This window comes from Salmo salar, chromosome ssa16 (assembly GCF_905237065.1).
Source record: "Salmo salar chromosome ssa16, Ssal_v3.1, whole genome shotgun sequence".
In the NCBI taxonomy this organism is placed as follows: Eukaryota; Metazoa; Chordata; class Actinopteri; order Salmoniformes; family Salmonidae; genus Salmo; species Salmo salar.
This window is the reverse complement of record NC_059457.1, coordinates 46879455-46906295: the sequence shown is the minus strand read 5'-3', so window position 1 is coordinate 46906295 and position 26841 is coordinate 46879455. Positions and strand designations below refer to the sequence as shown.

Sequence of the window (26841 nt, the reverse complement as noted above, 5' to 3'; positions counted from 1 at the left end):
AAATTTGCCCATGAAGGTCCGCCGCGTCACCTTCCTGTTCAAGTGAGCACAACACAAGAGGGTGAGTCCAAAACTGTCTTGTATGCTGCTGCATAAATTATGTAATATGCCAGGGAGATATGTATGCTATAGCTAATAATAATACATATGTTGTGTAGTAAGCTGTTAGCAGCCCATGTGCCTCACCCTAATCATTTGGTCTATATTCACCTCTTAATTTTGCCTACTCTTCTGACTTGGTGTGCACATGTAGCCTATTATCTGTTTTTGAGAAATGTAATCATCAAATATTGTAAGAGCTTTCATTGTCTGCTTATATGCACCCTTTATTTATCCTACGGTTCTGACTTGGTGTACAGGGAGAACACTGTAAGAACGGCCCATGTTCTGAATTCTGTCTCTGTACATTTCAAAAGTGCTGAACAAATAGTTATTGACTACGTCCGTCCTAGCTCGCTCATGAATGTCTTAATCGAAATTACGGATTGCCTCTTATCCACTTGTCGTCCCATTATGCCATAGTTTGTACATCTCAATTGTCAGTAGAAACCACATTTGTTTAAGCAAGTCAGCCATATCAGCTGTTTTTTTTAAAGGCAGTAAATGAGGATGAATGACCTGTTTTGCTGCCAGACAAGGCTCCGCTGATAGCCAGGTGTAGCAGTGGTAGGGTGTTGGGACTGCTGTTGGGACTCTGCTATTGGGAAAGCTTTATTTAGGCCCTAACAGTTTGTGGGCACCGTTTGTCACTGTTATAGTGCAATTAATGTATTGTTTAGTGTTGTGTAGTGGCTTTGCTGGCATGCATCCAACCCCCCACCCCCACCACCACCACCAAGATTTACAGGCTGAAATCGCCACTGCAGCTGACACACTTAGATTTCATCAATCATTTTGACTTCAATTTGTTTTTCCAAAATACTAATCAGCTTGCACTGCGTCTTTGCTGATTAATGCCCTGATCTCTGGCCAGTCAATTGGTTCAATAACATTGTTGTTTCATCTATTAATCGCTTGTAATAAAAAAAAAATGCATTAACCATTAACCGTTAATTTAACCGACTGTTTGTTTATAATGAGGGACGTCCCACGTTTAATCTGGACACATAAACAGTAGGAATTTGCGCTGGTTTCAGCGACGACGGCATGAGGGAGAAATGTAACATCTGCACGTCGCCGGCAGGTGCGAGGGTGTGCGTTTCACTGTCCAATCCAAGACTCGAACATGATCTGAGCGCTTGATCTGTGGCGGTTTGGTCTCTTGCGCATCAACTTAAGAAAGCCGACAGTGCATTATAAAGGGAGAGCGGACAGTTCATTACAACCAAAGCGCCTCATATATTGGCCCAAAAATAACAAATCTGAATTTTTGTTGTTGTCCGGCCTTACACTGGAGCTGTAGAGGAAGAGATACGTTATGGGGGGTGTTTATAACAGAGATCCGGTACCTTATCTTCATCACAACTCCCTCGTCCTCATATCATTGTGTAGCCTAGCAGGGACAGTGAGGCCATCACGCTAAACCATTATGACGGGTACTACAGGTACGTTTGATTTTGTTAATTAATAATATAGTAAGCCAAATTCTTCAAACTTGATTCTAGAGTTAAACCCAAACAAAAATATAGAGCAAAAACAATATACAGTTTTTACATTTTAATTGTTGCAGTTTCAGGTGTTCTCTTTTTTATGGCTTTTTATATTTCTGTAATTGTAGTTGTAGGTGTGTTGCTAAATCATCTAAATTATTTGAATTGCTGCTTTAAAAACAGTGTATTGTGACTGAAGATGTGATGTAATCTGCACTATTCACTTTTGAAGATTTCAGCCATGCCATGGGCGATATTGAAACCAACGGCACCGATTACGGATATGATGACTATTATACAGACGAGGTCTGTAACAAGGCCGGCGTTGTCAAGTTTGGTTCCATCGCCACCCCTGCTTTCTTCTCTGTGGTGACTATCCTGAGTCTAGCGGGCAACATCCTGGTCCTGGTCATCCTTGCCAAGTACGAGAACCTCAAGTCTCTCACCAACATCTTCATCCTCAACTTGGCCCTATCTGACCTGGTTTTCACCTTTGGTCTGCCTTTCTGGGCAGCCTACCACATCTGGGGCTGGACCTTTAGCCGGATCCTCTGCAAGACTGTCACCTTTGTCTTCTACGCTGGCTTCTACAGCAGCGTTTTGTTCCTGACCATCATGACTATCCACCGCTACCTGGCCGTGGTGCATCCTCTGTCCGACCATGGTTCCCAAAGGGGCTGCTACGGGGTCACAGTCTCTCTCGTCATCTGGGTTGTTAGTTTCGGGGCGGCCGTCCCTGCTTTGATTTTCAGCTCTGTCCAAGAGAACCCCCATGAAGAAGACATCCATTTTTACTGTGAATACTGGGATCCGCTGTGGAAGAGAGTGGGCAGCTACCAACAGAACGTCTTCTTCTTGGCTGCTTTTGCAGTGATCGGGTTTTGCTACGTGAGGATATTGAGGACAATCTTCAAGTCAAGGTCACACATGAGGAATCGAACCGTGAAGCTGATCTTCAGTATAGTGGCAGTATTTTTCCTTGGCTGGGCGCCTTACAACGTGGTGATATTTCTGAGGTTGTTGCATGACTACACCGTAGCACCTTTCAATACTTGTGAGGTCAGCACATGGCTTGACTATGGGTTCTATGTGTGTCGACTGATTGCTTTCTCCCACTGCTGTCTCAACCCTGTCTTCTATGCATTTGTTGGGATTAAGTTCAGAAATCACTTGAAGGTGATCTTGCTGAAGCTTTGCCGCCGCCAAAGCACCATGGATACACAACAGATTAGATTACCTAACATTTACTCGATGGGATCAATGTACTAGCGCAGGGGTCTTCAACCTTTTCTTGCCCAGGGACCCACGCCAGGCAAACCGGCGACCCAGGGACCCATCATATGTTAGCAACAAAACAAAAAAAATCACATCTTGTCAAATCAAAATCAAATCAAATTTATTGGTCACATACACGTGTTTAGCAGATGTTATTGTGGGTGTAGCGAAATGCTTGTGCTCCTAGCTCTGACAGTGTAGTAATATCTAACAGTTTCACAACATATACCCAAAATACACGTAAATCTAAGTAAGGAATGGATTAAGAATATACATAATGTCAGAGTAGCATTAGACTAAGATACAGTGGCTTAGTATAGAATACAGTGTATACATATGAGATGGGTGACGCAATATTTACACAAAATTAAAGAGACTTATACATATGAGTAATGCAAGGTACGGCGACATTATTAAAGTGGATAGTGTTTCATTTCCTTAAAGTGACCAGTGATTCCTAATCTATGTCTATAGGCAGCAGCCTCTGATGTGCTGGAGATGGCTGTTTAACAGTCAGTGGTGTAGTGTATATATACAGTATATACATATGAAATGTGTGATGCAATATGTAAATCCAATTTAAAAGTGACTAAGATACTGTAGAATAGTGTGGAGTGCAGTTTATACATATGAGATGAGTAATGTTAGATACGGAACATTATTAAAGTGGCTCGTGATCCGTTTCTAAAAGTGGCCAGTGATTCCTAATCTGTGTCTATAGGCAGCCGCTTCTGATGTCCTAGTGATGGCTGTTTAGCAGTCTGATGGCCTTGAGGTAGAAGCTGTTTTTCAGTCTCTCGGTCCCAGCTTTGATGCACCTATACTGACCTCGCCTTCTGGATGATTGCGGGATGAATAGGCAGTAGCTCGGGTTGTTGATGTCCTTGATGATCTTTTTGGCCTTGTTAGGGCATCGTGTGCTTTAGCTGTCTAGGAGGGCGGGAAGTTTGCCCCCGGTAATGCGTTGGGCAGACCGCACCACCCTCTGGAGAGCTTTGCGGTTGTGGGTGGTGCAGTTGCCATACCAGGCAGTGATACAGCCCGACAGGATGCTCTCAATTGTGCATCTGTAAAAGTTTGTGAGGGTTTTAGGTGTTAAGTCAAATTTCTTTATCCTCTTGAGGTTGAAGAGGCGATGTTGCGCCTTCTTCACCACACTGTCTGTGTGGGTGGCTGCCCACTCATATCATCAGGTTTTGTAAGGGTGCAGCTTTGGGTTTAGAAATGGGGGGGACCAGTGGAGGCTTCTCAGAGGAGGAAGGGGAGGACCATCCTCTTAGTGAATTTCATAAAAATAAAAATGGTAAAACATTGAAAAAGTTATCCTTTTTAGATAAAACTATACTATATATATATATATATTCACATGTCACCAAATAATTGATTAAAGTACACTGTTTTGCAATGAAGGTAGCCTCAACAGAAGTCAATATACCAAGAGGAGGGCGGAAGCTAGCTGTCCTCCGGCTACACCATGTTGCTACATGCTGTGACAGAAATAAGGCCATGCTCATGAAAAACAAAAGTGTCCTCCCTCATCATAAAGGCACTGACCGCCACTGGGGGGACATAACCTGGTGAGAATTTTTGGGGCATTTTAAAGCTAATTTAGTGCATTTCTACACCAGTGGTGGTCAGTGCCGTTTATGATGAGGGAGGACATTTTTTTATTCATGAGCATGGCCTTATTTCTATTACAGCATGTTGGATGACTCTCATTCATATTCCATTCACCCAGTTCATTGTAACATCGATAGGTTTAGACAACTACATGATACTCTAATTTTCCCTATACCCATCATGAGGTTGCTACAACATAGCCTATGAATGAAAGTTTTCAACGTAGGTGCACTCAGGTCGAGAGAAAGATTTGAGATGACAGTGACACATGGACAGACAGTGACACATTCATTACCGCCTTGCACAACTCTTGCCTGCATCTAGCTTATCTAGTGTGTAATCATTAGTCCAACAGTTGCAAATGAGAGTTTCTATTGGACAAATTCTGGTATTTTTATCCCCGTTTCGTTTGCTTCCATTTAAGAAATGTTTTTCAACAGAATCGTCAGAATGAATACACCCGTGATCAAGCATTAACACAGTTCACTAAAGTTTCATTGCAGCCACATTGTATTCATTCTATCCTCTATGCACTCTCTTCCTATCACCTTTTCCCTTTGTTTGTGGACTTCAATGAACAATACATCAGCTGTATGTGACCAGGCGAAAAAACCTTTCCAAGCCAAACCATGTCATAACCGCTACACACAGCCTACATCGTTTCCCCCATATTAGCTAAAGTAACGTCCTAGTCAACATAGCTAATATAACTAATGTGTTAGTAAACCTGCTTCTGTAACAGTGTAGGTTCCGTCCCTCTCTTCGCCCCAACCTGGGCTCGAACCAGGGACCCTTGCACACATCAACAACTGACACCCACGAAGCATCGCGCCACAAAAGCCACGGCCCTTGCAACGCAAGGGGAAACCCTACTTCAGGTCTCAGAGCGAGTGACGTCACAGATTGAAACGCTATTAGCGCGCACCACCGCTAACTAACTAGCCATTTCACATCGGTTACACTACAATCATGCAGTAATGTTACAGTGTATAGTCAGAAAGCAGTTAGGGGGCCTCCCGAGTGGCGCAGTGGTCTAAGGCACTGCATCGCAGTGCTAGCTGTGCCACTAGAGATTCTGGGATAGAGTCCAGGCTCTGTCGCAGTCGGCTGCGACCGCGAGACCCATGGGGCGGCGCACAATTGGCCCAGGGTCGTCCGGGTTAGGGAAGAGTTTGGTCGGCAGGGATATCCTTGTCCCATGGTGGTGGAAGAGTTCCAGTGTTGTTTTGGATAGTCATAGCCAGCTAGCTAACATAGCATCCCTCTGTTTGAGCAGGGTAGTTTGAGTAACTAAACTAGCCAGCTGCATTTTCTAGCTAAGTAAGTGAAACTGAAAAAAATGATTAAATCTCTCTCTTCCGTCTCCTTTATTTTTGAAGAAATGAATTTGTTGAAAACTGTTCATCTATTGTCTCTCTCTCTCTTTGAGTCAACCAGTTACCACATTTTATGCATGCAGCGCTAGCTAGCTGTAGCTTATGCTTTCAGTACTAGATTAATTCTCTGATCCTTTCATTGGGTGGACAACATATCAGTTCATGCTGCAAGAGCTCTGATAGGTTGGACGATGTCCTCCGGAACTTGTCATAATTACTGTGTAAATCTATGGAAGGGGGTGAGAACCAAGAGCCTCCTTGGTTTTGTATTGAAGTCAATGTACCAAGCTAGCTGTCCTCCGGAAGCTAGCTGTCCTCCCGCTACACCATGTTGCTAACTTACAGAGTGCTGTTGATGCTGCTATAGGCCTTCATTGCAAAACAGTGTGTTTTAATCAATTATTTGGTGACATGTGAATATATTTAGTATAGTTTTATCTAAAAAGGATAACTTTTTCAATGTCTTAACATTTTATTTTTTATGAAATTCACCGAGAAGGATGGTCCTCCCCTTACTCCTCTGAGGAGCCTTCACTGTTCTACACAATCTAATATGACCCTTTTGGGGTCATTTTGAGGTCACTTTTATTGTGAATAAGAATAGAATATGTTCAGGGCCTAAAATAAACACCTGCCAAATGCGGGTAGATTTCTGGCATTGGCGGAGAAGATGTCTATTTCACTAGCCACATTGGCGGATAAGATGTCTATTTCACTAGCCACATTGGCGGATAAGATGTCTATTTCACTAGCCACATTAGCGGATAAGATGTCTATTTCACTAGCCACATTGGCGGGTGGGCAGGGCTCCACAGTGTGAGCATTTCACTCGTGTTTGTGAATAAAAATAGTCAAGTATGATAACAAAAACAGCAGCAGCTGTTTCAAAGTATTTCTGCCGGTTTGTTTCATACCTGGTAAATTAAATCGCACAAAGTCAAAGAACTACCTATCCTATATAGCCTATGCCACCTCGCGCTGCAACACTGCTTGGCTGGGGGCTGTGGGCATATGAAGATCTGAGTGAAAGATTCATTTTTAGAAATGCTGCGCACAGGCATAAAAGTTGGTCTAATTTACTTTAACCCTTGTTTGGGTCTGTGGGGCCCATTTTCAATGTTTATTAAAATAAAAATGATACAATTAATACATTTCCAACCTGAGACTCATTGGCCTTGGCTCATTTTCAGTGAAGAACATGTAAAATAACACATTTTCCTTGAGTGCACCCTGTACACATATTACATATGTGGTGTTCGGGTCCACTGTGAAAAAGTGTGTGTGTAGGTGAAAAGAAGTAAACATTTTACAAAAAGGTTTGCTGGGTGCCTTCACTCCTGTCTTCATTCTTGTCTTCCTCCTCCCTGGGCCTGCTGTTTCTACATAGCACCAAGAACCTGTCTGTCTCCCTGCCTGTCTCCCGCTTTTATTGAACTCTTTACCCTTTGTAGTGAGTGAAACTATGTCTTGCGGGAACCTGCACAATGTTATTACAATACATTATTTCGATACATTGTAAAAAATGCAGTATTTTCCCACACTCGACCCCAGCCAGGTGCAAATTGGGGGAGGTGACACAACAAATAAATAGCTTTGCATGTGTGGCTCCTTACCACAATCAATCAGTATGGCAAAAATCATCTCTGCTCAGAGGGCCTTAGAAATCATTTTTGCAGAGAGAGAAACTAGTGTGGAAGGAACATCTTCCACTTTGGAAGATTAAGAATTTTCTGAATATGAGGATCATGTCTCTGTCAATTCGGAGTCTGACAGTGAGTTGGAAGAAGTGGATGAGATTGACCCTCAGCCAGCAACCAGCTCATCAGCAGCCTGCAGAAGGAGAAATATGGATGTCAAAAAATTGTGAAATTGAATGGTCTTCTTGCCCAAGGAATGAGCCACCCCGCATGGCTGCCAATGTGATGAGGATGCAACCAGGGCCGACGCGGATGGCGGTTACTCATGTGCAGGACATAAAGTCTTCTTTTGAAAATGTTCATTCCAGACACCATCCAGAAAATCATTCTGGACTGCACTAATTTGGTGGGAAGGCGTGTTTTTAGAGATAGATCGAAGGAGATGGACCAAACTCATTTACATGCATACTTTGGGGTTCTTATCTTTGCTGGTGTTTTCAGATCCAATGGGGAATCCACAGAATCCCTGTGGGATGCAGAAACTGGCAGAGAAGTTTTCCGTGCAACGATGTCTCTGGAAAACCTCCACATCATTTCCAGGATTATTCACTTCGACAACCGAGACACCAGACCAGCTCGGCGACAGAGAGGCAAGCTAGCTGCAATCAGGTCAGTGTGGGACAAGTGGGTGGACTGCCTTCCCCTGTTTTACAACCCTGGGCCCAACTTTACTGTTGATGAGCAGCTTATGCCATTTAGGGGCCGCTGCCCCTTCAGGCAGTTCATACCGTCTAAACCCGCAAAATATGGAATCAAGGTCTGGGCTGCCTGTGATGCTGCTTCATCATATGCGTGGAACTTGCAAGTGTATATGGGGAAGCCAGATGGAGGAGCCCCTGAGAAGAACCAAGGGATGCGGGTTGTCCTGGATGTGACACATGGACTCTGTGGCCACAACATCACATGCGATAACCTTTTACTTCGCACAAGCTGGGACAGGAGCTCCTCAAGAGGAAGATGGTATGAACAGTAGGAAAAAAACAAGCCAGAGCTCCCACCTCAGCTGTTGAGTACACGGAACAGGCCTATCAATTCCTCTAAGTTTGTGTTCACGGCCGACACATCCCTAGTGTCCTACGTGCCAAAGAAAGGCAAAAATGTGGTACTCATGAGTACGCTGCATAGGGATGGGAGAATCTGTGGCCAGGAACTTCAAAAAACAGAAATCATAATGGATTACAATGCCACAAAAGGAGGGGACAACTTAGACAAGCTGGTGACTGGCTACAGCTGCTAAAGAAGAACCCTACGCTGGCCACTTGTGATATTATCCAACATCTTGGATCTCAGCGTACAACACGTTTGTCATCTGGATGGCGTTGAACCCACATTGGAACAGAGGGAAGCTCCAGAGGAGACGGCTCTTTCTCGAGGAGCTGGGCAAGGCGTTGGTAAGACCTCAAATCCAGAGGAGGCAACATATCCCAAGGACCCCATGTTCTGCAGCCACTGTGAGGAGGAGGATGCTGGTGCCCCATCCGCCCGACCCACAGAACCAACAACTCCAATACCGGAAGTAAGTGTGAGTGATGTTGTTGCATGTGTGTGTGTGTCTGACTCGCCTACCTTGACCTGCTGTAACTATATATGTGAGTGAGTGACATGTTAGTGAAATTCCTGAACTAAATGTTTTCATCATTCTAGATTGCAGCCGGTAGCAACAAGAAGAAGCGCTGCAATGTTTGTGGACCCAAGACAGACAGGAAGACACAGTACACATGCATCAAGTGCAAGAAATACATTTGCAACACACACTCACAGTAAAACTCTGTCCCTCATTTAATGTGTAGACTGGCCTTAATTTGTGTTCAATTGGGCTCATTTATCATTTCCATAAAATACTGTATGTAAAATTTGTCCTTCCAATTTGTTCAGTTCAAAGCAATAAACATCAGTAGTGATGAAAACCTTGTTTAATTTGTTCAAGATAAACATGATTATTCCATCCATGTGTTGATTATAATAATAAAAAATTAAAAACAAATACCGCTTTTAATGATACCTCTAGCAGAGGTAAATGGCAAATATTAACCATGTATGCTGTCTATATTGCTTGTAATTGATATAAGTCAACATCTAAGTATTTTTACGTAAATTGTTATGCCTGTATTGTTTTAAAAACCCAATAATGTTGTGGGTCGATCAGACCGGCGAACATTGGGCGAATAAGAAAAACATGACCACCACACAAGGGTTAAACGAAAGTCTACTTAAGTGAGACGTTGTCCTTGTGTATCTTAGATATTTATTTACATTGTTTTGTTCACAAGCTAATTTGTTTTTCAATGTTTGAGTTTCAACTGCTAGGGAAGAGAAGACAAAGCATCTACTAGTCAGACAATGTCACAGGCACAAACATGACTGGAGTTGCGTTACCATAGTAACCTCCTGCCCTTAAAGGGGCAGGTGAACATTTTTATCTCACCCGTGATATTATGGTTAAAAAACTCAGGTCACAAAAATGAAATAAAAAATATACCACATTACTTCTTACTAGTAATAAATACATGTATTGTTTTAGAAAGATTACAAAACATGATCTTCATTTTTTTTTTTGTGTTTTGTTGGTGTAATTTTAGCTGGGAAAATTTGTTTTGGCTGGTAAAAAATCTGAGTGACTGGTAAATATTTAAATCTACCTGCCACATTGGCTGGTGGACCAAAAAGTTAATTTTAGGCCTGGAATATGTTTCTTAAAACTTTGACATGAATGTGGATGCTACCATGATTATGGTTAATCCTGAATGAATTGTGAATAATGATCAGTGAGAAAGTTATAGAAGCACAAATATCATACCCCCCCCCCTCTTATTGTAATGGTGAGAAGTTATCATGTCTTGGGGATATGATATTTGTGCATCTGTAACTTTCTCACTGATCATTATTCACGATTCATTCAGGATTATCTGTAACCATGGTAGCATCCACTTTTTATTATTGTAAATAGTGTTCTTTAATTGTATCTTGTTCTTTTCAATCTATTTTATTTTAATAACAACTGCAATGTATAAAAATCACATTTCAAATAAAGTTAGTATTGGTATCGAAACAGATCTGAAACACTTACTGTACAAAGGATAGTACAATACAATGGATACTAGGGCAGATACAGAAGAGGACAGACATTTTAAAAATCACTAATGAGAGATTTAAATATCGGGATATAGACCAAGTGGCTTAAGGGTATAGGTTAGAACCGGGTGATGTCAGTGTGCTCATCCCTGACCATCCCTGTTAAAAGCAAGGATAGAAGTCAAGGATGAGAGTGAGTTCTGGAGACAGCTTCACACTCTGCTGTAGTTTGACAAGCTCTGGCCACCTGCTGTTCCTCCAAAGAATTATCTGTCCACATTTTGGAACTTAAAAAAAATATAACTTTAAGAAACTTCAACTAGGGTTCCACTGCCCTCTGCTGGGGAAAGAGAGAAAAAAAGAGGAAAGGTTTACATTACCAGACCCCTATTAATGCTTCTCAGAGTAGGATCAGGTCCCCTCTGGCCATCGTAATCTTATTCATTATGATGTAAATGGCAAACTAGATCCTACTCTGAGACGCTTTATGAATATGGGCCCTGGTATTCCCAGGCGGTCTGGCATCCAAGTAGAACCCAAGCCTGACCCTGCTTACTCACACACACACACACACACACACACACACACACACACACACACACACACACACACACACACACACACACACACACACACACACACACACACACACACACACACACACACACACACACACACACACACACACACACACACACACGGTGGGTTAGGGTGTCAGCATGCTTCAGTTCGGCTGGCACCTAGCCTAACTCGGCTAGCCGAACCGAAACAGTGTGCTGGCATACTCCCTTAAAATACTCCCTTCATTTGAAAAATGAGAATAAAATGGCAATAGTACTGTTTGTCCATTTTGAGACGCTGTACCCAATATACTCTTCCTCAAAATAGTCTGAATTCATCTAAAATAACTCAAGAAATCAGTCATTAATTTTTACATTTTTTCCGAGATTTTAGTCGCACAATTTTACATCTATGATCTTTGGTGTAGTATTTCTCATGTGAAAAAATGTGCTCGAAAACGATTCGTCTATTGTTGAATGACAACAAAAACTTAATTAAAGAATCCTTACTGTTGACCAATGACCAACGAATTGGCGTAGACTTCGGCTCTGAACTTCAATAGTGGAACTGCAGCCCGCAATTCGGGGCGTTCCTGCTTGTAGCCAGTTAGCTACAGGCAGTTAGATTTGGGTATATCATCTTAGGCGAAAATGTAAAAAAAGGGTCCGATCCTTAAGAGGATTTATTAATTAACGCCACCTACTGTACTGGAGGGCCCGTGCCTTCCGCCTGTCCTAACTTAAACATTGACCAACAGAAGTATAAAGAGCGGTTCCTGCAGATGCATGAATACCCCAAATTGCAGGCTGCAATTGCACCCTTCTCCCTTACTTCCTCTTAGCTGGAGAATCTTTTTTCATAACTATGCATGTCAGTTAAGAACAAATTCTTATTTACAATGACGGCTCGGGACTACATTGGTCAACCAACGGAATAAGAGAGGTACTGGGCTACACTGTTCTGACAGAGCTGTGAGGACTTAAGTTATTTACAATGAGGGCCCGGGACTACATTGGTCAACCAACGGAATAAGAGAGGTACTGGGCTACACTGTTCTGACAGAGCTGTGAGGACTTAAGTTATTTACAATGAGGGCCCGGGACTACATTGGTCAACCAACGGAATAAGAGAGGTACTGGGCTACACTGTTCTGACAGAGCTGTGAGGACTTAAGTTATTTACAATGAGGGCCCGGGACTACATTGGTCAACCAACGGAATAAGAGAGGTACTGGACTACACTGTTCTGACAGAGCTGTGAGGACTTAAGTTATTTACAATGAGGGCCCGGGACTACATTGGTCAACCAACGGAATAAGAGAGGTACTGGCTACACTGTTCTGACAGAGCTGTGAGGACTTAAGTGTGGGGAAGATACAGCCAACATTCTTGACCAGTGATTTTTTATTTATTTAACTAGACAAGTCAGTTAAGAACAAATTCTTATTTACAATGACAGCCTAGGAACAGTGTGTTAACTGCCTTGTTCAGGGGCAGAATGACAGATTTTTACCTTGTCAGCTCAGGGATTTGATCTAGCAACCTTTTGGTTACTGGCCCAACACTCTAACCACTAGGCTACCTGCCACCCTGTTGCAGTGAGGTTATTTTAGCAATAATAGTACCTATTGAATACCAATCAATGTACAGTATGTGGGTAAATTCATTGATTTCTTGCTGAATTACTACATTCATGATAGGTAGTTTATCCTTTGTTTTTTTTTACATTTACATTTACATTTAAGTCATTTTTGTTCCATACCAGGCTGCCATGGTGTGGACCTCTGTCAAACAACTTCCTCCCAGAAATAACAGAAATGTGAGCTGAGATTTCAAAAATCACATCAGGAGGCTAGACAACCATGTTGTCTTTTTGTCTTTTTTTTATTAGCATAACGTCTCAATTACAAGCAGTATGTTGCCGTTCTTCTTTAAAGCTCCATTCCTCTGGAATCAATACCATCACTGCAGCGATTGCAACTTCAACCATGTCAATCAGTAAACGGTGTGTGACAAACAGACAAGGGGAACATCTCAATAGTCCAAATGTCTTGCTCTCCCTGTGTCTTCTTAATCAGCACTAATGAAAAATATCTGTATGATGTAAAACCTGTCATCTCTCCCTTCTGTTTGATTCTGCCTCTTCCTTCTCCTCATCCTGTCTCCTCTTCCTCCAGATGAAATCCGGTGTCTAGTGATGTCCGATTGAACAACAACCTGCCCACTCGACTCAACTTGACCCCAACCCCTCCTCCCTACTATGTCTGACCACTGGCTGCTTTCTGTCCAACTTCGACTGCCAGTTGTACCCCTCCTCAAGAAACTAACACTTCTCAGACAGGTATCCTTTCTTTCTTTTCATTCTAAAACTTGATATAAAAACTGTCAGTCGGAACAGCACTGAACAAATCAGATTCAGTTGACTAAACAAACAATTAATTGTGCTATATCTTGAATATGTATTTATTTTTTTATTTCACCTTTATTTAACCAGGTAGGCTAGTTGAGAACAAGTTCTCATTTACAACTGCGGCCTGGCCAATATAAAGCAAAGCAGTTCGACACATACAACAACACAGAATTACACATGGAATAAACAAACATAGTCAATAATACAGTAAAAAAAGTCTATATACAGTGAGTGCAAATGAGGTAAGATAAGGGAGGTAAGGCAATAAATAGGCCATGGTGGCGAAGTAATTACAATATAGCAATTCAACACTGCAATGGTAGATGTGCAGAAGATGAATGTGCAAGTAGAGATACTGGGGTGCAAAGGAGCAATAAATAAGTAAATACAGTATGGGGATGAGGTAGTTGGATGGGCTATTTACAGATGGGTTATGTACAGGTGCAGTGATCTGTGAGCTGCTCTGACAGCTGTGAGCTGCTCTGACAGCTGAATATTACTTAGCCAAGCTTCTCGACCAAGATCTCTGTCTAGCAGTATAACACTAGCCCATCGTGTGACTTATTTACATGTTGCCACAGACAGGAAGTAGAATGGAGCGTGTGTGCGTAAACATTGACATCGGTTTTGATTTGAAGGGGATGGTAGCGTCTAACAATTGGATTTAATTATTTCCTGACCACTGCTCGGTGATGCAAACAACTCATTTATTTTCAGAACCGTCCACTGACCACGGATGTACCCTCCGAAGTGGTAAAAGTGTAGCAAAACAGGCACAGACACAGGTCGGTAAACAAGTCACAAGGTGGGTTTGTACGAAAGGTGGCCTCTCTCAAGCTATTCTCAATCTAGGTGTGACACATCATTCCTTTAGTAAATGCGAACACAGGGTTTTGTTTGGTTATTTCTGCAGTGGGTTTGTAACATGTGCGCCCCGTCCGTGGCATTCATTTGTTAGTGGATGACGGGTTGCGTTTTGGTTATAAGGGTGCTCTTACACTCTGTATTATATTTGTGTATGCATACCATTTGGAGTATTATAGCACGTTAGTGTGCCTTTTCAGTGTTTTTGGCCTGTTAAAAGAGTTAGTTACTATTAGTTGGTCAAGCCTAAAATGGCACCTAATTCCATTGTATTTATATGTATGTTATCCTGATATTAATGGCACTTTGTATTCTGCTCTCTCCTAGAGAAACCACACATTCACTCTTCCACAGCCATAGTTATGGATCAGTGGTACAGCCAGGAGCCTTTCATAGTGATCAACCCATAGCCCTGAACATACTCTGCCTGTTGTATACTGTTATTCCTCCAAGTAATCTACAAGTCAACCGTTTGTCATCATTGCATTCTGACAGACGCCCGGAGACGAGCACGCCCAAACCAAACGAGCAACCTAAGAATAATACAGTCCTTTAGCCCTTACAGGTGAGGAACCTCAGATATTCTCCTCCGATCAGTTTTGATAGGTGTTAGCAATATAGGGACAATTCAACCTGGCCTGGATCTACCTGTAACCTGTGTGTTTTCTTTCTGCATCCTACTATGCCTCTATGTCTCTTTCCCTTTCCCTTTTACTCTGCTCCTGTTCTTCAGTATCTAGGGGTTCTGCCATGCTCTGAGACACCTACCATATCCCTTCCCCAGACCTGGATCCACCTGATGTCCTCTCTGGGTTCTGCCATGCTCTGAGATGCCTACCATATCCCTTCCCCAGACCTGGATCCACCTGATGTCCTCTCTGGGTTCTGCCATGCTCTGAGATGCCTACCATATCCCTTCCCCAGACCTGGATCCACCTGATGTCCTCTCGGGGTTCTGCCATGCTCTGAGATGCCTACCATATCCCTTCCCCAGACCTGGATCCACCTGATGTCCTCTCGGGGTTCTGCCATTCTCTGAGATGCCTACCATATCCCTTCCCCAGACCTGGATCCACCTGATGTCCTCTCGGGGTTCTGCCATTCTCTGAGATGCCTACCATATCCCTTCCCCAGACCTGGATCCACCTGATGTCCTCTCGGGGTTCTGCCATTCTCTGAGACACCTACCATATCCCTTCCCCAGACCTGGATCCACCTGATGTCCTCTCTGGGTTCTGCCATGCTCTGAGATGCCTACCATATCCCTTCCCCAGACCTGGATCCACCTGATGTCCTCTAGGGGTTCTGCCATGCTCTGAGACACCTACCATATCCCTTCCCCAGACCTGGATCCACCTGATGTCCTCCATGATCAACCACCCTCCAAGATCCCACTTTTCATTACATTATCTACAGCTACTGTTAATGTCATGTGGTTTGATCTAATCTGCTAAGGACCTGTGCTTGACATATCATCCTGGGCACAGTGAGATACACAGATGGACTACATACACTAGCACTGGAAACACTCTAAGAGCAAAGAGAACAGCTGTGCCTGGACTTTACAGTCTCCCTCTTCAAGTCCAAATTCCGAGACTGGCTGCCTGTCGAGAGAAAGTGACTGGCAGAGCTACCTGTAGAACCACCTCTTCTCTATCGCACACGCCAGAACTGAGATTGAAATAAATCACCCATACCCTTCTGCCAAGACTGCCCCCCTCTCATATGATGTACTTTCATTGTCATTCATACTTCTGTTTTCTCAACTAAATTGCATTGTATTGTTGATGTGTTGATGTTAGCCTATACTCATGTATTTCAGTCTATAACTGCCATGTGGGTATATTAAATAAAGTCATCAAGTTCAACAACATGACCCACCTGTTCCACACAAAAACTACTTTTTCATATTTCAATCTTAAATATTGCCAGGTAGTTTTTTTCCCCACTGGGTGTTCATTTAATTAATTCATTGTTGTAAATCCCTTTTGGCATTTGTGAGTTCAACATTATTCAACTATCTGTGTACTGCATCGTATTCAACCACAAGTATACTGCTGTATTACTGAGCTATGGCATGTGGTGGGGGAAGGGGAACATAATCAGAATAGGACTAATAGCGTACAAGACAAGACACAGGGAGGGAAACTCAAAATAAAAATATGCCAGCCAGAGGAGCCAGTGTATGAATTAAACTGATTTGCACATAATGGCCGGGGACATTAATGCAGGAAAACTTAAATCCGTTTTTACCTCATCTCTACCAGAATGTCACGTGCAACCAGAGGGAAAAAAACTAGACCACCTTTAATCCACACACAGAGACGCGTAAAAAGCTCTCCCTCGCCCTCCATTTGGCAAATCTGACCATAATTCTATCCTCCTGCTTCCTGCTTACAAGCAAAAACTAAAGCAGGAAGTACCAGCGACTCGCTCAATACGGAAGTGGTCAGATGAAGCAGATGCTAAGCTACAGGACTGTTTTGCTAGCACAGACTAGAATATGTTCCGGGATTCATCCGATGGCATTGAGGAGTATATCACATCATCATCCCAGAAACACTAGACCCACTCCAATTCGCATACCGCCCCAACAGATCCACAGATGATGCAATCTCTATTGCACTCCACACTGCCCTTTCACACCTGGACTAAAGGAACACTTACGTGAGAGTGCTGTTCATTGACTACAGCTCAGCGTTCAACACCATAGTGCCCACGAAGCTCATCACTAAGCTAAGGACCCTGGGACTAAACACCTCCCTCTGCAACTGGATCCTGGACCTCTTGACGGGCCGCCCCCAGGTGGTAAGGGTAGGCAACAACACATCTGCCACACTGATCCTCAACACGGTGGCCCCGCTTAGTCCCCTCCTGTCCTCTCTGTTCACCTACGACTGCGTGGCCAAGGATGACTCCAACACCATAATTAAGTTTCCAACAACACAACGGTGGTAGGCCTGATCACCGACAATGATAAGTCAGCCTTTAAGGAGGTCAGAGACCTGGCCATGTGGTGCCAGGACAACAACTTCTCCCTACCATTGTGAGGTTGTGAAGAGGGCACAACAACGCTTTAGGAGACGGAAAAGATTTGGCATGGGTTTGGCATTTGGCATGGGTCCTCAGATCCGCAAAAAGTTCTACAGCTGCACCATCGAGAGCATCCTGACTGGTTGCATCACCGCAAGGCACTACAGAGGGTAGTGCTGCTGCTACTCGTTGTTTATTATCTATGCATAGTCACTTTACCCCTACCTACATGTATGTATTACCTTAATTACCTAGACTAATCTGTACCCCCGCACATTGACTAGGTACCTCCTGTATATAGCTTCGTTATTGTTATTTCATTGTGTAACTTTTTTTTGTAACTGTTTTATTTTTACTTTCGTTTATTTAGTAAATATTTTCTTAACTCTTATTTTCTTAAAACTGCATTGTTGGTTAAGGTTTTGTAAGTAAGCATTTCACAGTAAGGGCTACACCTGTTGTATTTGGCGGATGGGACAAATACAATTTGATTTGAAGTGTTAATAGCTTCATGGGAGCTCACTTTGTTATCTGAAAGGTGAGTTTTCTTTGCTATTTCGGAAACGAAGAACCGTTTTAGACATTACTTTTAATGTTGTTGAAATGTTAGGGTACCCAAAAGTAGTTCCAAGTAATGTTTTCATCTTAAACAGTGATATTGTTGCTTTGTTTACATAGTAGGAACTGAATCTAAAGACATTTTGGCTATAATGATCTCCAAAATCTGACGCTAATAGCTTCTCGAATCCCATTGGGACGAGGGGGGGGCATTTTGACAGGGGGACACTATTTGGCATGACATACCCCAAGGGGTGCACATTTTGGTTTTTGCCCTAGCACTACACAGCTGATTCAAATAATCAAAGCTTGATGATTAGTTGATTATTTGAATCAGCTGTGTAGTGCTAGGGCAAAAACCAAAACGTGTACCCCTTTGGGTTCCGAGAACCAAGTTTGGGAAACACATCCCTAGCAGGTTTAGCTGAAATGATGCCCCTGCGCGTGTTGGGGGAGGTATGGACATAAGCATGATAATGGAAAAAATAGGCCTTTTAAAGATGTCATTTTTTAAAACGTTTTATTTAACCTTTATTTAACTAGACAAGTCAGTTAATACAATGATGGCCTACCGGGGAACAGTGGGTTAACTGCCTTGTTCAGGGGCAGAACGACAGATTTTTATCTTGTCAGCTCGGGGATTTGATCAAGCAATCTTTTGGTTACTGGCCCAACGCTAAGCACTTTGGGCGGCAGGTAGCCTAGTGGTTAGAGTGTTGGGCCAGTAACCAAAAGGTTGCTTGATCAAATCCCTGAGCTGACAAGATAAAAATCTGTCGTTCTGCCCCTGAACAAGGCAGTTAACCCACTGTTACTAGGCTTTCATTGTAAATAAGATTTTGTTCTTAACTGACTTGCCCAGTTAAATAAATAAAAATATATATAAAAAAAATAGGCTACCTGCAGGGTACAAATATACTGCTCAAAAAAATAAAGGGAACACTTAAACAACACAATGTAACTCCAAGTCAATCACACTTCTGTGATATCAAACTGTCCACTTAGGAAGCAACACTGATTGACAATAAATGTCATATGCTGCTGTGCAAATGGAATAGACAACAGATGGAAATTATAGGCAATTAGCAAGACACCCCCAATAAAGGAGTGGTTCTGCAGGTGGTGACCAAAGACCACTTCTCAGTTCTTATGCTTCCTGGCTGATGTTTTGGTCACTTTTGAATGCTGGCGGTGCTTTCACTCTAGTGGTAGCATGAGACGGAGTCTACAACCCACACAAGTGGCTCAGGTAGTGCAGCTCATCCAGGATGGCACATCAATGCGAGCTGTGGCAAGAAGGTTTGCTGTGTCTGTCAGCGTAGTGTCCAGAGCATGGAGGCGCTACCAGGAGACAGGCCAGTACATCAGGAGACGTGGAGGAGGCCGTAGGAGGGCAACAACCCAGCAGCAGGACCGCTACCTCCGCCTTTGTGCAAGGAGGAGCAGGAGGAGCACTGCCAGAGCCCTGCAAAATGACCTCCAGCAGGCCACAAATGTGCATGTGTCTGCTCAAACGGTCAGAAACAGACTCCATGAGGGTGGTATGAGGGCGCGACGTCCACAGGTGGGGGTCGTGCTTACAGCCCAACACCGTGCAGGACGTTTGGCATTTGCCAGAGAACACCAAGATTGGCAAATTTGCCACTGGCGCCCTGTGCTCTTCACAGATGAAAGCAGGTTCACACTGAGCACGTGACAGACGTGACAGAGTCTGGAGACGCCGTGGAGAACGTTCTGCTGCCTGCAACATCCTCCAGCATGACCGGTTTGGCGGTGGGTCAGTCATGGTGTAGGGTGGCATTTCTTTGGGGGGCCGCACAGCCCTCCATGTGCTCGCCAGAGGTAGCCTGACTGCCATTAGGTACCGAGATAAGATCCTCAGAGCCCTTGTGTGACCATATGCTGGTGCAGTTGGCCCTGGGTTCCTCCTAATGCAAGACAATGCTAGACCTCATGTGGCTGGAGTGTGTCAGCAGTTCCTGCAAGAGGAAGGCATCGATGCTCTAGACTGGCCCGCCCGTTCCCCAGACCTGAATCCAATTGAGCACATCTGTGACATCATGTCTCGCTCCATCCACCAACGCCACGTTGCACCACAGACTGTCCAGGAGTTGGCGGATGCTTTAGTCCAGGTCTGGGAGGAGATCCCTCAGGAGACCATCCGCCACCTCATCAGGAGCATGCCCAGGCGTTGTAGGGAGGTCATACAGGCATGTGGAGGCCACACACACTACTGAGCCTCATTTTGACTTGTTTTAAGGACATTACATCAAAGTTGGATCAGCCTGTAGTGTGGTTTTCCACTTTAATTTTGAGTGTTACTCCAAATCCAGACCTCCATGGGTTGATAAATTGGATTTCCATTGATTATTTTTGTGTGATTTTGTTGTCAGCACATTCAACTATGTAAAGAAAAAAGTATTTAATAAGATTATTTCATTCATTCAGATCTAGGATGTGTTATTTTAGTGTTCCCTTTATTTTTTTGAGCAGTGTATTATTGGGCAACAGCACATAGGGCAAGAAGGTAGAGACAACAAAGCAGCCACAACTAAGAGTGTCCATGATTGAGTCTTTGAATGAAGCGATTGAGATAAAACTGTCCAGTTTGAGTGTTTGTTGCAGCTCGTTCCAGTTGCTAGCTGCAGCGAACTGAAAAGACGAGCGACCCAAGGATGTGTGTGGTTCGGGGACCTTTAACAGAATGTGACTGGCAGAAAGGGTGCTGTATGTGTAGGATGACACTGCAGTAGATATATCAGATAGGGGGAGTTATCTCCTCTGGACATTTATGTGTGCATTCTGTTGAACCGAATTTTGAGAGGGGAAAGAGAAAAACAAGAAGTAGGAAAAGAATGTGAGAGAGATGTAGCCTACTAAAAACTGTGTCAACATATGAACTTTTTGGGGTGCTTTTCCACTCTACAAGCGTGTGTGAGAGAGACAGCGAGAGTGGGTATTGACAGTTAGGGCTCTAAGATACATTTTCTTGTGATGCCAGCCAATGACTAGCAGAGTTAAAGCATAACATAGGAATTCACATTCATAGGCTCCTGAAATACCTCCTGAAAAACTGATGCGGCAGTACAGTATGACGATAGGTAGAAAGTGCATATCCAATAGAAATCCCCGATCACACGTGTAGGCGATGTTATGGCGGCGTTAGCTAACTAAACTCATGCGCTGAAACACCTCAATATAAAGTTGTTTTTGACTAAAATAAAAATGTCAGTTTGTCACTTTCACGAGGTTGGAGTAATTAAACTACTCAAGACATTGGCTCTTATCTAGGTTGTGCCTTTATATTTCGAGAAAATTATGAACTAATTATACATTTTTCACTTCTCTCATTGACTTCTCAAACCCCAAACATGGCCTGTATGGTCTGTTTCACAAGCGTTCCCGGAAGTCTCACGATGTTGCACCTCTGGGTTTAGAATGTGTGTTTTTACGCCTGCTACGGTAGTTTACATTGTGTGACGCTTGGACTTTGATACTGACAGGATGGATGTTGGTGGTCATGAGCCGTGACCACACTGTTTGTCTATGGTCGTGACAGAGGGAGCTGCGCTGACAAAGAACAGAGGACAGAAGGAAATATTTCAGCAGTTTTTCTTTTTTCCACCATCAGGCCTAAATGTCAGGCATCTTTTGAATGTCTGACATTGGCTAACTAGCCAATCTGCTAGAAAATATATATATTTCAAATAGACTCACGCATATATATTTAGCCATTTAGATATTTGTTTTGTTCACTAGGCCTACTGATTATTGACTATTCATTTAATGTCGGCATATGCCTTTGAGATTTACCTCCCAAACACTACTTTTAAATATGGGATCGAAAATGGTAGGCCTAAGGACAAATGAGACATGTAGGCCTAAAGTACACCTAATGTTGGACCTAAGCTTGCATCTCTGAGCATACAGTATACTGTACCGCACCATACCCACATCGAGTGCCTCGCCTCCCGCTTTGATGGATGACCCTGTAGGTTGCTGGCGCACTGATACCACCATATCTCTGTCGGCGAGGTGGTCCTGTGAGCTTTACACCTAATTCTGCCAAGTTTCCAAAGGCATCCGGGATCCTGTAATGACTGCACTGAGGTAAAGACATTTTGTATTCCTAGTTGAATTAGTTAGAGAGCGTAAACAAAGTACAAACTTTTTTTACATTTGAATTTCAATAGCTCCTTGGTCATGTGACCTACTGACCTCAAACAAGGTGCAGAATGTCCACTGACCACCCTTCTATATTGCACACCCTTTAGTTTGTCCATTTCCATCTCACACGATTTTACATTCATTGTTCAAACATTTTAATTTCAATAGCTCCTTGGTCATGTGACCTACTGACTTCAAACAAGGTTCAGAATGTACACTCAGTGGGCCTACATTGCACACCCTTTAGTTTGTCAATTTTCATCTCACACGATTTTACATGAATTTTTCAAACATTCTAATTTTAATAGCTCCTTGGTCATGTGACCTACTAACCAAACAAAATTCAGAATGTCCACCGACTACCCTGTATATTGCACACCCATTAGTATGTCCATTTTAATCTCACGCAATTTTACATACATTTTTCAACCTTTATCATTTCAATAACTTCTTGGTAATGTGACCTGCTGACCTAAAACTACTTTCAGAATGTCCACGGACTGTCGGAGACAGGTGCCGCGAGGCATCCAGTGCGGTAACGCAACCGATCCCGGAGAAGCTGGCGGAAGCCCCGGGGAGAGTTCTCTTTTCTTTGTGAAGGGAATGGCGCCCTGGAATGGGTTCGCCCCGAGAGTGGGGCCCAAGCCCTGGAAAGCATTGTGGTTTCGGCAGCATCTGGTGAGCTCTCCCTGGCCCTTGGAAATCTGGGGGAGAGGGTGTAAATCTCACGTGGGCCGTACCCATATCCGCAGCAGGTCTCCAAGGTGAACAGCCTCTGGCAGGTGCGGAGTTTGACTGGGGCGGTACACCTGTCAAATGGTAACACAGGTGTCCTAAGGCGAGCTTAGGGAGGATAGAAACTTCCCGTGGAGCAGAAGGGAAAAATCTCACTTGAGACCGTGAAAGCGGGGCCTCACGATCCTTCTGAATTTTGGGCTTTTAAGCAGGTGGTGTCAGAAAAGTTACCACAGTGATAACTGGCTGCCAAGCATTCATAGCGACGTCGCTTTTTTATCCTTTGATGTCGGCTCTTCCTATCATTGTGAAGCAGAATTCACCAAGCTTTGAATTGTTCACACACTAATAGAGAACGTGAGCTGGGTTTAGATCGTTGTGAGAAAGGTTAGTTTTACCCTACTCATGATGTGTTGTTGCAATAGTAATCCTGCTCAGTGCGAGAGGAACCGCAGGTTCAGACATTTGGTGTATGTGCTTGGCTGAGGAGCCAATGGTGCAAAGCTACCATCTGTGGGATTATGACTGAGCACCTCTAAGTCTGAATCCCCCCTAAACGTAACGATACCGTAGTGCTGCGGCTCGTCGGTTGGCCCGGGATAGCCGGCTCTGAGCCGTTCTTGACGGGGTTGGTGTGTAGACGGATGAGTTGCTGCCCCTCTCCTGATGCGCACTGCATGTTTGTGGGGAACCTGGTGCTAAATCACTCGTGGACGACCTGATTCTGCGTCAGGGTTTCATATGTAGCAGAGCAGCTCACTCGCTGTGATCTATTGAAAATCAGCCCTCGATCCAAGATTTTGTCTGGGACGAAAGGCATCTTCCTCCACCATCCTCTTTCTTTACTTACGGGTGCACAGAGAAGGGCTAGGGGCCAGAGGCCAGACACAGAATGTGAGAGAGCCCAGGCAGGTGGGTAGAAGGCATAAGACATTGACATTGGGCTCTGGATAGGTAGGGGGCTAGGTGGTGGTCGCCCATCCGCCCGGGCCCATCCTCTAGTCAGGTTGGGACTCGCTGTGGAAGTCAAAAGGTCACCAGGTGCACGAGGCGGCCTCCCCCAAGGCGGGGGGCACTCAGAGTCCAAGCAGGGGCGGACTCAGGGGCTGGGGGCAGCACTCAGGCTGTGGAGGTTGGGTTGGGGACTTAGTCTCTGAGCGGATAAAAGTAGGCGGGTCACCAGGTGCACAGAGCTTGCTTCAGGATACCAGGTGCACATGGACGCCTCCATCAAGGCGGGGGGAACTCCGAGTCCAAGCAGGGGTCAGTAGGTCACATGACCAAGGAGCTATTGAAATTAGAAATATTAAAAAACATTGAAAATTCATGTCAAATTGTGTGAGATGAAAATGGCCAAACTAAAGGGTGTGCAATGTGTAGGGCCACTCAGGGGCGGAAATCCCAGGGGGGACGGGGGGGACACGACCCCCCCATCCTGGGAAAAATATGATTTGTCCCCCCCAATATATCACTGAAACATAACTATGTAATTTAAATAATATTAATAATACGCAATGAAAGCAATTGTGCTGATTATAGACACTTAATAGCGCGTTTTTAGGTTTCAAAAGATTGCGACCCCCCCACCCTTTGCCTCACAATGGTTTGATCCACTGCCAGTTCCTTAGCTTGCTAGGTAACAGAGAGGTCATATCTACTGTCTGAAAGGCACTCAATGCACGTAACTGATGTGAGGTTAATCCAGGCAATCGCGCACACACACTAGCTGAATATGCAGAGCTAGGGTGCAAATATTAACTATTAAGCTAGCTAGTACCTATTCCATTTATGTGGCGTCGTCAAAGATGGAATCTTTGCTATCGTCAATTTATTCCAAGATCAGCACGCAGATGATGTAAGTTAGTGCTTCAAATTCCCTGTGATAAGGTTAGCGATAAACTGAAATCCAAACTGAACAGAACTACACTCTCTTCTACCATTGTCTTAAATATATTTAATGGTCTCGTTGCAAAAGCTAAATTGTCGCAATGGAACTTTTATTTATTTATTTATTTTATTTCACCTTTATTTAACCCGGGTAGCAAAGATTATAGCAAACACCACTGAAACTGAATTGGTGCTCGCTAGCTTTGCAAATGTAGCTATTGTTGGAAGCCAGCCAATATGAAACAAACTATTAAAATTACAAAAGGTTGCAGCATATGTTGTGTAAATGGTGAACTCATACAGCTGTCAACTCTTGTCATTTTAATCCGTTTCACATTTGCTAGCTACTTTTTAGATCGAAGCCCAAATAGAATGATTGAAGATGATAGAAGCCCATCTCCTACTGTAAATAACCTACACACTGTGTGTGTAGCCAGCCAGCCAGCCAGGTAGAAAAATGGCAGAAAAATAAAAGACAGACATCAGAGTATTTTTCAATACACCAAAATGCATAGTAAGAACCCTAGTAGCCTAATATCTCAAAGACTAGTTGATAAAATGTTCATAAGAAAGAAATGAAATTCTAATGGAAATGTTTCACAATGATGTCATTAGGCAGAGCAGGCAACAGATGGCACACAGACAGCAGAGTTGGGGACAGATATGCAGGGACAGACTGGCAGAGACAGGGAGTCTCAGGTAAGTTTGTTGAGTCTTTGTTTGGCAACATTATGAAAGGTTCTCAATTTTTTTTACTTGTAAAATAGGAACATAATTGGAAAATGCCATGGATACCCCCACTCTCAACTTAAACTGGTGACTGAACTAAGATTTGTTAAAGGCAATGGTATTGCTGTTGTGATTAGTTGTGTAATTTTGGGTACCGGTAGTTAGGAGTACGGCAAACACCTTATTTCTTTGGTTCCTCAATATACATTTACCATATTACAATGTAGGCTATGTGTTACAGCACTACTTTTGGTGTCCCCCTCAGGAATTGCTCTTGAGAAAATTTCATGTAATTGTCCCCTCCAAAGTTGATATCAGATTTTCGCCCCTGGGGCCACTGAGTGGACATTCTGAATCTTGTTTGAAGTCAGTAGGTCACATGACCAAGGAGCTAGTGACGTTTTTAATTTAGAAAAATTCATGTAAAATCGTGTGAGATGAAAAGGGACAAACTAAAAGGTGTGCAATATAGAAAGGTAGTCAGTGGACATTCTGAACCTTCTTTTTGTCCAGTAGGTCACATGACCAAAGCTCTATTAAAATTAGAATGTTTACAAAAATCATGTAAAAACGTGTGAGATAAATGGACAAACTAAAGGGTGTGCAATGTGTTGGCCCACTGATTGTACATTCTGAACCTGGTTTGAGTCCAGTAGGTCACATGACCAAGGAGGTAAGGAAATTAGAAAGTTTAAAAATGTAATGTAAAAACGTGTGAGATGGAAATGGACAAACTAAAGGGTGTGCAATATAGAAGGGTGGTCAGTGGACATGCTGAACCTTGTTTGAGGTCAGTAGATCACATGACCAAGTAGCTATTGAAATTAGAAACATTGAAAAACATTGAAAATGTATGTAAAATTGAATGAGATGAAAATGGACAAACTAAAGGGTGTGCAATGAACCTTGTTTGAAGTCAGTAGGTCACAACCAAAAGGCTATGTGTGTGCAATGTGAGTCTATGCCATCGGGTTAGCTAGAACCAGTTTTGAAAGTTTTAAGAGTAATGGTTAAAGAGCTATTGAAATTTGAAAAATGTGATTTGTCACTATGTTGACGGTCCCTAACTGCTGTTGGTGGACGTAAGGAAAACTACAGGCGAATGAATATCCGTCGAATATCCAACATGAATCTGTCTTTACCTCGGTAATGACTGCAACCCCTGCAAAATTAACCACGCAAGATAAAGGCTTCTGATAATTTAGCTGATTTAGCCTACTGTATACCCTGTTCTTTTCTCTGTAGATCTATATGTTTATTTCATGTAGA

At 43.3% G+C, this 26841-nt stretch overlaps 1 protein-coding gene and 1 long non-coding RNA gene across 2 annotated transcripts; both read left to right on the top strand.

Moving 5' to 3' along the window:
- The first annotated feature begins 1272 nt into the window (after positions 1 to 1272).
- Positions 1273 to 10040, top strand: LOC106574083 (chemokine XC receptor 1-like). The gene is made up of 3 exons (XM_014149624.2): positions 1273 to 1544; positions 1822 to 9073; positions 9202 to 10040. Exons 1-2 carry the CDS (start codon positions 1529 to 1531, stop codon positions 2856 to 2858), a joined length of 1053 nt encoding a protein of 350 aa, XP_014005099.1. The 5' UTR covers positions 1273 to 1528; the 3' UTR covers positions 2859 to 9073; positions 9202 to 10040.
- A 4143-nt stretch (positions 10041 to 14183) lies between these two features.
- Positions 14184 to 16339, top strand: LOC106574084 (uncharacterized). The gene is made up of 3 exons (XR_001321468.2): positions 14184 to 14404; positions 14791 to 15028; positions 15197 to 16339. It is a non-coding gene; the product is annotated as an uncharacterized lncRNA (long non-coding RNA).
- Positions 16340 to 26841: the final 10502 nt, after the last annotated feature.